This window comes from Globicephala melas, chromosome 14, assembly GCF_963455315.2.
Source record: "Globicephala melas chromosome 14, mGloMel1.2, whole genome shotgun sequence".
Classification (NCBI taxonomy): Eukaryota; Metazoa; Chordata; class Mammalia; order Artiodactyla; family Delphinidae; genus Globicephala; species Globicephala melas.
This window is the reverse complement of record NC_083327.1, coordinates 79,344,679-79,355,649: the sequence shown is the minus strand read 5'-3', so window position 1 is coordinate 79,355,649 and position 10,971 is coordinate 79,344,679. Positions and strand designations below refer to the sequence as shown.

General features: G+C 45.1%; 1 protein-coding gene across 4 annotated transcripts in view; it reads right to left on the bottom strand.

Annotated features, from left to right (window-relative positions):
- Window positions 1–1,770: 1,770 nt before the first annotated feature.
- The window catches only part of SNX9 (sorting nexin 9), a 136,921-nt gene continuing 127,720 nt past the window's right edge, over window positions 1,771–10,971 (bottom strand). For all 4 annotated transcript variants that reach the window (XM_060283783.1, XM_030853065.3, XM_060283784.2 and 1 more), the window contains exons 14-18: window positions 10,096–10,172; window positions 8,879–8,968; window positions 6,906–7,020; window positions 4,743–4,834; window positions 1,771–3,431 (exon numbers count right to left, since the gene is read on the bottom strand). In XM_060283783.1, coding sequence (XP_060139766.1) covers window positions 3,384–3,431; window positions 4,743–4,834; window positions 6,906–7,020; window positions 8,879–8,968; window positions 10,096–10,172 — 422 coding nt within the window. In that variant the 3' untranslated portion in view covers window positions 1,771–3,383. The remainder of the gene's footprint in view (window positions 3,432–4,742; window positions 4,835–6,905; window positions 7,021–8,878; window positions 8,969–10,095; window positions 10,173–10,971) is intronic.

The following is a 10,971-nucleotide window of genomic DNA, read 5'->3' as shown; positions in this document are numbered from 1 at the left end:
ATGGATGCCCGCAGAAGAATGAAACCCCTGAGTGAGAGACAATGGGTAATTCAATTTCCAGCGGCACAGCCGGCCGGGGAGCTTCAGCTGACAGGCTGGTTCTCCCCTTCCTGCCTTGCAAGTCCATCAGGGGCAACTAGGGGGCGCCTGAGGGACGCCTTCTTGTGGAAAGGAACCTGGAGCTTGGGAAACCCGCATTTTATAGCAAGCAGTAGGAACACCTGCTCTTCTTCCTAGAAGACCTTTACCTCATCCACCAAGGCTGTTTGCTGCCAACAGTGCTGACCATCAGGCTAGGTGAAAAGCAGTGAGGACTCTGCATTCTTGGCATAGCTGGCAAAGCCAGCTGGAGAGCAAGAGGACCTTGGGAAAGGAACTCAAATTCTTCTTACTTTCTTGGAGAAAAGGATTTTAAATCAAACAGGCTGAAAAAAATTAAGAAACACACATAGGAAAAAAGTACCTTCCTCCCTCATTATTGTCATTAGTTCCACTCAGCAATTACTCAGCCATAAACATAGTCACTCGAGTGCTTTTACTACTTTAAACAATGGACATTCATAGTTTGGATTCCCAACCTTTAAGACAGGATCTCTTGAGTCCCTCCACTGCGGATGTGGACAGGAGTGTGGGGAAAGGCAGAGTCTCCCGGGCACAGTCTTTCCACTCCTGCGTGGCCACAAGAGAGTGAGCCTGGAACATCGCCATACATGGAGATAAAGAGCCCTCAGAGCCTGGGCAAGCCTCTTTACTCAGGAATGTCTTACCCTGTTCCGGGCTGGACGTGTGCTTCTTTGTTCTGCTCAATCGCCTGGCCAGTCCCACTGCTCCAGCTGTTCCCAGTGAGGAGGGTTGGAGTCCGTCACCTGCTGCAGTAGAGGGGTGGGTACAGACCATCTCCCGCTGGTCATGGGGACCAACGCTCATCACTGAGGCTGGTCTTACTCTGTCTCTTCTTTACATTCCATCCAGAGCCTGTGTGAGTTGTGTGTTTCTTGGTGACCTCAACACCTGCAAACCTTACAGGGGGTTGACATCCTGGACCTGGTGCTTCTGGGGATGGGCAACCAGTGTCACACGATCGACAAGTGGACTGACCTTTTCCTCCACCATGCCTTTACCTCTCCTCTCCAGACATTTATCTACTAGTTTTACATTGTCAAGATTTATAAAAATTATAAATAATTCTATAGTTAAAGCTCTTCTGTGATAGCTAAAGGCCCTGAAGGCTCAAGTGACACGAGGAAGTGGCCGAATGCCGCGGCCCCCACTCCCGCAACACTGCCTTCTCCTCCCAGCCCACACCTAAGGCCTCACGGGGAGCTCCCCGCGATGAGCGGCCGAGGAAGAGAAGACGGGCCTGGGCTCTGCCCGATGTGCGGACACCGCCCCCCCAGTGGACAGCTGCAGAGCCACAGCCCCTCCCTGGACACCCCTGAAGGACAAGGTGACGGAATTTACACCACAGAATTAAGATATGGAGTATCAAGAGAAGTAAACCTCACGTAAAGAATGAATACACACACGCCGTAGGTGCTGTGTCTCTAGAGAACCCTAACACACTGGGCAGCAGTAAGCAGTGTCCTTACTGCTCTCCAGGTGACTGTGACATGCTTCCCAGGTTGATAACTCTGATTTAAGGAACTAGCATTATTAATTCATGTCAGGAGCAATAAGTTTTAGGGCAAAACTCATTGCCTGCACTCTTTTCAGCAGCCGGCAGCAAGAAACAATTATCAAAAAAAAAAAACACACGAAAACACCAAAAAGTGTTTTGAAAAAGTGCTTGAGAATTTACTGTACAGTTTTTTAACAATTTATTTATATGTTGGCTTCTACATGCTCTTACATTTGTGTAAAACATTTATACATATTCTTTACAATTTGTACATACATTAAATGGCTGTAACATAAACACTGTTCTATGAGATTTTATAAAAGAAAAATCAAGTAGGGAAAATTTCTTATAAAACATTAACAAAAAACCCGTGATATTGAAGAGCAAGAAGTTCTCATATTCCTGTTCATTTGTTTTCCTCTGGTATTTATTTTTTGGTTTCACTTTATTTGTGCTGGCCCAAAATTTCCATTTTCTATCATGTAACTATCAGGTCAGAAGAGTGAAAGCAGGTGGAGAGGAGGCAGTAAGGCAGCTGTGCAGGACGCCGACATCTGCAGGAGTGAGACCGTGTCTGCGAGTGTCCAGAGTTAAAGCTGACGCTTTGCAAAGATCCTGTTTGGCTTTATGCCATTCAGGGAAGTATTAGTGATCAGGAAAATTCTGTCTGAAGTTTAGGGTACCGTCGGGAATAACATCGCTCTGTGCTTTTTCTCAAACATAAAAGCTCGGGATGACCGCACATTATGCGGGCTGCCGCCCTCCTCAGCCCCTAAACTCCTTCCATTTGGGGGGCCGGGAGAGGTTTGCTAACCTGTGCTTTATCTTTTCAGATAATTCCCACTGGCCCGCTAGTCTAAATCAGGTCAAGCGGCAAATCTCGCTTTCCCTGGCATGTTTCACGAGGTCTCACCGAACACCTCGAGACTTAAAAATGAGTGGAAAGCTCGGGAGGTACGTCTGCCCACAGGGCCGGCCCTCCCGGGTGCAGGGTCAGCACGGCCGCTCCTTCCCCGGGAGCAGAGGCAGAGGGCGTCCCCAGCTTTCTCGGCGAATTCTTCCAGCCTTGCCGGGGCTCGGGAAGAAGCCTGAGGAGGGAGGCGCTCCTCCCAGCAGACGGCACTTTAGGGTAGTGGGCACAGGGGCTCTGATCCCGGGGTTCGGCCAAGCTTTGTCCTCTGAAGGGACACGTGCGTCACGGGCATGTGAGGGGCCGCAGCCCCGGGAGCCCCTCTTTGCTTTCTCTCTCCAGAAAATGTAAGCACTTGAGTCATAAATATCTCAGCGAAAGGCATGTAGATCTTCCTAAATAGACAGGAATCCCAAAGGGCTGAAAAGAGTTATAAAAATATACAAACATATATATTTTTTACTCTGGCATATTTCCTATTTTTAAGAAAGCAATTAGTAATTATCTGACATTGGGCAAGAACTGGAAGGTCGTGGGTGACTCATCGATTACATTTTTATGTAAAATATCCCTGGGGAAACCCCTAATTTTCCATTCAAAATTCTGACAAACTTTAAGTACTTTCCAAAAATAGACAATTTCCTTCCATTGGTTTAAATAATGGATGTGGAAGTGAACAAAAGACTATCCCTAAAGCACTGATGCATTTAGGCGCTTAAAGGAAATGCAGTTTTTTCCAACTCTATTTCTTTTTGGTTTTCTTTCTTTCTTTTTGGATGACGGAGGGAGAAAATTAAACTGCGTCGCCCCGAGTCAGAAGGAAGCACTTCGGCGTTTCTTCACGCTCGTTCTGTTCTACATCACCGGGAAGCGAGCGAGGGCCTGCCTCAGCTTTTCCGCAATCTGGTGAAAAACAGAACAACTGTGAGACATCCCCCACCGTGACTTCATGGCACTCTATCATTTCCACGTCTTCTGAGTTAAACACGGCAAAAGTTTCAAATCCTTGAACTGGTCGATGCTCCTAGTCTCTCCAGCACCAACCCAGCCTCCGGGCAGTGGAGAGGCCTTCCTAAACCCCGGTCGCGGTGGTGCCCGGCTTGCAGGAAGCCCCGCTCCTTCCTTCCCACAGCGCAGCTGCTGCCACGCTGTGCAGCATCGTTCCTAGACCATCCGCCTGTCCTCCAGGGATCCGGGGGATCCGGTCTCCGTGCTGGCCCAGACTCCCCTGCCCTTGCGGACACCTGTGAACTCCTGAGACTCGGCGGGCGAGCGGCTCCCCACGGGGCCCAGCTGCTGCTACACAGTGTGGAGACAGGATGCGCCTTCAGCTCGTCTCGGAAACCAACTGTTTCCAACACGCAATGGACAATATGCACAGAGCACATCAGCCACAGCTCCCTTCCAAGAATGACTGTTGGAGAGACACGTGTGGCAGTGTCCACCCAAAGATAAGATGGCGCGTGCATGGATGTGGGCCTGGGGCTTGCCTATCATTATCCCTGAACATACATGAGATGACACCATGGAAACAGTGGAAAACTTAGTAAGAAACATGGCAGCCAACACACGGTCACTGTGTAAGTTACAGAACTTGTCTTCGATGTCTGAGTTTCCATTTATTCAATACATGCCAGATCTCTGTTTTCTGTACACTCTGGTAAATAACAGAATTGCTATGCTGAGGCACAAAAGTTAACATTTTCATTACTGGTTCCTAAGTGAAAATATCTATGGTTTCACCCTCCCTCTCGTTTTCGTTTTCTTTCTGAGATTCCTCTGGTACACTGCGAAAACCTCACTCACAAACAAAGCCAGTCTGTGCTGTCCTGCAATGGTGCCAGGCTCCTTCCCCAGCTGAGAGCCGGCAGGGACGGCAGGGTGACCTCATCTCATTCACAGTGTTCCCTGTGCACAGAGGGGCTGGAGGGAGGGAAAGGGACCACACAATAAGGGCTTCTTGGGGCCTCACAACCAGCATCCAATAATCTTCTTCTTAAAAAAATAAACCCCCTTTTAACCCAGTGTTACTCAAAGGAAAAGGCGGATTTGATTAAAAGAGATTGGAAAAACCCCTGCCCAATATTTAGCCACCTTTGGTTTATTAGTTAGGGTTAAAAAATACAAGCAGATTAACTTCATAGGGTCAACGTACGTGAGCAGGAACCCTGCCCTCCCCGTGTGCACAGAGGCCTGGGAGCAGGGCTGACTCACCGTCTCGTAGAACTGCACCTGCTGCTCCAGGTACAGGCGGATGACGCTGTTGTAGTCATAGATCCGGTTACTGTGGAAGTGATTCATCTCAGCTACAACCAAAACCAAGACAACAGTCAGTGCCCCCCGGACTTCAAACGGCCACAACTGGTGTCTCTGCTTGGTTATGATTAATCATCAACCGATTTAATCCGGTTGGCCCGTGACAGTTCCTGACAAAATGCTAGAGAGAGCCTAGAAAAACAATTTGAACAGTTAATGGCAAACAACGCTTTCCAGTAGATGGACAATTACTGTTGATTGGCACGTTAATAAAATCCTATAAAGCCCAATACAGATAATCACCCAAATGGCAACTCCTGTTTGAGCAGGAAACCGACTTGGTCTCACCGTCTACAGATGGCTGCAGCTCAGAACGTCAAGTCTGTTTACAGTGGACCTAGCGAGGCGCCCGCTGGCTGCCATGTCCCCTCCTGCACAGAGACTGCCCAGGCAGGTCTCCTGAGGGACTCTGAAAAGCTGGGCAGAGGAGTGAGACGTGAGCAAGGCCCTCTTCAGAGTGGAGCCTGGTGCCGCTGAGCACCAGGGCTGCCAGAACTCAGGCTCTCTCCAGGCAGAGGGTCACACGCCCATCCTTCCTGTTTGCTGAATGTACCGATTCAGCAAATGAATCCCGTCTCTAACTTTGCCTCTCAGCACCCTCACCCCATCACCAACTCTGGAGACGCCTCCTTATCAGGGCTCCTGATCGCCTACCCCCCTGCACCCCGTCTTTTCCCTTACTTATACTCCACACCTACAAAGCCAACCGCCTGCATAAATTCCTACAAAAAGCTCACTGTTCTGAGTTTTATGTTGTTACAAAAGTTGTACAAAGCCTCTCGTTTATTTATTTGGATAACCCCAAACACAAGTTCAAAACCAACTGCCCCGTTCAAAACCCTTCAAAGCCCAAAGCTTCAGTCAGGCTTCCCTGTTTACTTCTGGACGCCTTTCACACATTCTTCCCTTCTCCCACACCTTCCTTAGTCCCGAAGGATGTCCTTTAGAAAAACCCACAAATATCCTTCATTCTCTCCCCTAGCACCTCATCTTCTTCGGGTTCTCAAAATCTCAGATGGCAGGAGTCAGGTCTCTGGTCGGGCTGTCCGACTAACGTCAGCCCCCGATTTGCACACGCCCTCCCCCACTCACTAGCAAACCCTCTCCCTTGAGCAGTGCTTTTTTGTTTGTTTCATTTTTCCATCAAAACCTTTTAATGGCTTCTTAATGCCCACAGCAAGCCTAGACTCTTCCGCCTGGCTTTCGAGGCCCTCCACAATCACCAGAATTTTTCCCCTAATACTCTCCAAGTGTGTTTCATTCCCAAAGGCCAATGACCTAATCTGGTACCATTATTTTGTGTGCTTTTGTTCATACTGGAACATCCTTCCCCTTCCTCCTTTGCCCATGTATGTTCTATCCATCCACCAAAAGAAAAATCCATTCACTGCTCCTATCTGCTGGAAAACACTCAAAACATTAATATTTTCTCTTTATTTACAGTCAAACTATGCCAAAAATGCCATGTTCAAACTCCCTTCACATTCTATGGTCTCAGGAGGTTACATGCTGCTGAAAGCTGAACGCTGGAATCTAATCTGGATAGGGGCTGATATTAAAGGTTATGAAAGGAATCTTCAAGGTCTCCAAGAAATAATAAAAATGTACAGGTTTAATCAAGCTGTCATTCATAGTTATGTCACGTAAATGCGTGAAAAAGTAAATAAATATTACAGCTTTTCATTAACACTGGGATCCTGCAAACAACAGGCTTATGAAGATATTTTGAATCAGTTCTTATTAATTTTTTTTTTTTGCGGTACGCGGGCCTTTCACTGCTGTGGCGTCTCCCGTTGCGGAGCACAGGCTCCGGATGCGCAGGCCCAGCGGCCATGGCTCACGGGCCCAGCTGCTCCGTAGCATGTGGGATCCTGCCGGACCGGGGTATGAACCCGTGTCCCCTGCATCGGCAGGCGGACTCTCAACCACTGCGCCACCAGGGAAGCCCAGTTCTTATTAATTTAACTGCTGTTCACATTTGAGTTTCTCTCCAGCAAGGAAGATAGAAAATTTGCTGAGGAAAAAACCTCCACTAGTTAGCCACAGACCTTTCCTTCTTACCTTGCAAAGCATAAGACATTGTCCCAACACGCTTCACCATGTTCTGTTTGTCCTGTGGGGTGATCTTACTGGTTGCAACGAGTTTATCACTTTCTTTCACTTTTTCTATTGCTCCCTGTGAAATACAAAATGCAGTGGTATCAATAAAACAAATCTAAAAAGATCAATTATTAGTTTAAAATATAACAAAGCTAACATATTCTATAACTGACTTGCTACTGAATAGGAAAATGTCCCCACAAAATAAGAACATAAGGTAAGCATCTATATGTAACTTCCTGTAAGTCATTTGGAGACAAAAATGTTGCTATTCTTGCAAAATATAACTTAGCTGAAAGCTACAATTTTATGCTAGCACACAGCAGAAAACTAAACAGCACTCTCTTCTGTAATACGTATAAGCCACTGCCATGATACGAGTAGTACATGATGGGAAAACAGGCACTAGGTTCAGGAAGTCATCCGATCCAGGTGAGTCTAGCATAGGCACTGGGGCACTGTGTCTCTGTTACAAGGTAGAATACTTCATAAGCTGGTGCCTAAGTGGGCTGATCATAAGCTTTACTGTGATTTCTGTAAGAGGCACTGAACTAATTTTAAATTAATACTTAGACGGAAACAAGTGTAAAAGTTGCCGAACGTTTCCCACGCCCGTCTCAGCGCACTGCTTGCTGGCACTGTCTGGAGAGTATTAGCCAGGCTCCCTGCCTAGAATTCGGATGGCAGGCGCAAACTCCTACAACATGCTGACTGTTCTCAGATTTTTCCTGAGTTTCCGTTTTCATTTTATTTATTTTATCCCCTTCCCCCCGCCGCCAGTCTTACTGCAGTATAATTGGCAAATAACACTGTATTAGTTTAAGATGTACAGCATCATGAATGTGACACATATTTATAATGCAAAACGATTACTACGGCAAGTATGTTAACATCCATCACCTCACTGAGTCACAAACGTCTTTTTTCTTGTGATGAGAATTTTTAAGATCTACTTTCCCTGCAACTCCACTTCTGGGTATATATCCAAAGAAAACAAAATCACTATCTCAAAGAGATATCTTGCACTCCCATGGTCATGGCAGCATTACTCACAATAGCCAAGATATGGGAACAACCTAAGTGTCCGTTGATGAATCAGTGGATAAAGAAGATGTTCTGAGTTCTATACTAAGCTATTTGAAGTTGCATAAAGCTTACTTACCTATGCTACCCCTTCATGATACTTCAATTACAAAGCCAAATGCTAAAATGCCCACTTGCCAGCACTGTTAGGATCACAGACCAGGCCTTTGTAGAGAATCTCTTAATAAACCCAAGTGTATCACAATACTCTAGAGTACTGCAGTTGATAAAATACCCACAGTAATGAAGTAGTACACAGATTTTGAAAGAGAGAAAAATTCACAAGAATCAAAATCTGAGGACACCCCAAACCAATCTTTTATTTAGTTTTAAAAAACCTTTATGATGGGAATGATATAGTTTCCTTTTTATTAATATAAACATATAAAATTGATATTGACCATTTTGATTTTAATTGGGAGACCCTTCGTCAGGCTCGGGGACAGAACAACTTACTTCATCTGGACAGGAAAGGACCTTTGAGGACCTGCCCACCCAGCACACAGGGTCTCACTGATGAGGGAAAGTACCATTCCTGACACTGACTTGAATACCAAACACCACGATGATTATGCTGGATACCTGACCCAAGTATATCCATAAAGGAATATTTATCAGACTTTAGGTTCTCTCAAAATAATCTTTTTACGGAATAAAAGAAACTAAAAAACTATCCATGTATCTAAACATGTTAGGACCTCACTATTTATAAACACTCCAAGCCGTTCCAGCTGGTTCAGAGACCAGCTCCTGACTGCGGGGCACTGAAGGGTCAGCCTCAGGCAGGTGGCGGTGCGCCTGGGTTCTGATTCACCCGGGATGTCATCTGTGAACTTCTATGATCAAGTTACCTTGTGAGCGCCAATAATGTCAGGGAAGCAGCCAAGGAAACCTTTATATTCATGATTACATTCCATCAGGAAATGGAGATCTTTCTTTGGCTGTAACAAGACACAGACTGGTTATTATTGGCGGAGGAATTCAGACAATCAAGGAAGAGAAAACTGTTATATCTGAGGACTGTATCAGCCAAATCCACCAGGCACTACATTAAGTTACTGAGTGTCAAGCATTCAGCTTAGTCTTCCTATAAGAAAATAATCCCCGAGAACTATACTCTCATCACAGGTTGTGAAGAAAATGATAAAACAGAAAATTTTTAGGTTGGTTGGTAAAATTAGCTATTTTGAGGTGGCCCAAAATACAACACTGTGAGACAAAAAAAAAACTGGTTAATACTGTACGTTTACATACGAGCAAATAAGACCTTAGATAGTTTAATGTCTAAATTTTAGCAGAGAATAAAAATAATTATTAAAAATGTGGTAACCATTAAAAGTGGCAACTTTAAATTTTTCTATTTTTCTAGATTTAATTTTTAATAGTTATGGTATGCACAATTCTAAAAATGTATCTTTTTTTTTTTTTTTTTACAAGTATCAGGAGAGTAGTTAATGACCACATGAATGTACGTGCATACAAACATATATTTCAAGTCATCATCTGAAAAAAAGGTTTTTAAATTTAGGGATTTGAAACAACTTGGATGGTTATTCTCCTTAAGGAAACTTATTATCTGTTATCGATGAACATAATTGAAATCAGGCTATTAAAAGCTCCAATGAAAGCCGTGTGTCTGTAACAAAAACCTGCTCCATACTGGGAACTGCACCAGGGGCTTTCTCTTTATTAGCTGTTGGAGCCTGAGATCCTTTCCAGGTAGGTGCTGCCATCGTCATTTACCAGACCAGGAAACCAAGGCTCAGACAGTCTGAGCAAGAGTCCAAACAGGGACTTGAGCAAAGCTTTCCTGTATGTTTTAATCCCCTCATGGCTGAGAATGGATTCAAACCATCAACACTGGAAGGTATTTAGGTTTCATGATGATGAATTTATCCATCACTTTAGCTTGGCCTAAGAAATACTATTACCCAATGTAATTAACAAAGATACACAGGGATAGAAGAGAACAGCCATTTGGAAACTTTGCCTTAAAACAGGTTTTAAATTAAATATGTGGATGAGGTAGCATAAAGTCTTAATTGGAACTGTGGGGTTATGTCAATACCTGTTCTGCCACAAGACTGGCAATTTCTTCGTAAGTCTTTCCTGCTTCTGTTATTGCGTCATTGAGATCTGTTTCACCTGAAAATCATTACAGTTATATGAGTGGTTATAACTTATATTTCCTTTTCATTTATTTTATTTTAAAAATTTATTATGGAAAACTTCAAACTTTTAAAATCTACAGAATAGTATAACGAGCCCCCATTTACCCATCACCCGACGTCCCATTTACCCATCACCGACGTCCCAATTAACGGCTCACGGCCAAGCTTTTAGTCTCCTCCCTACCTCTCCCTTTCACTGGTCATTTAACACTTCATCCATACATTTTACCTAAAAGATAAGGACTCTTTAAAAAATAAGGACAGGGCTTCCCTGGTGGCGCAGTGGTTGAGAGTCCACCTGCCGATGCAGGGGACACGGGTTCGTGCCCCGGTCTGGGAAGATCCCACATGCCGCGGAGCGGCTGGGCCCGTGAGCCATGGCCACTGAGCCTGCGCGTCCGTAGCCTGTGCTCCGCAACGGGGAGAGGCCACAACAGTGAGAGGCCCGCGTACCACAAAAAAATAAAAAATAAAAAAAAATAAGGACGATACCAACCTCACACCTAAGAAAAGAAAATTGTTCCTGGTATAAACTGTCCAGCCAGTGTGTAGCTGCTTGGTATCTCCAATCAAGTTGGCTGCTTGAATCAAGATGCAAAGACAGCCCACATGGCACAGAGCTGATGTGTTTCCTACATAAGTTCTTTCTCCTCCATCCTTTTTTCTTGCAAATTTCTTTTTGGGAGGTGTATAAGCCAGGTCGTGTACCTTGGTACCACAGTCTGGGTTTTGCTGACTGAGTCTCGGTGGTGATAACACAATCCTCTGCTCCC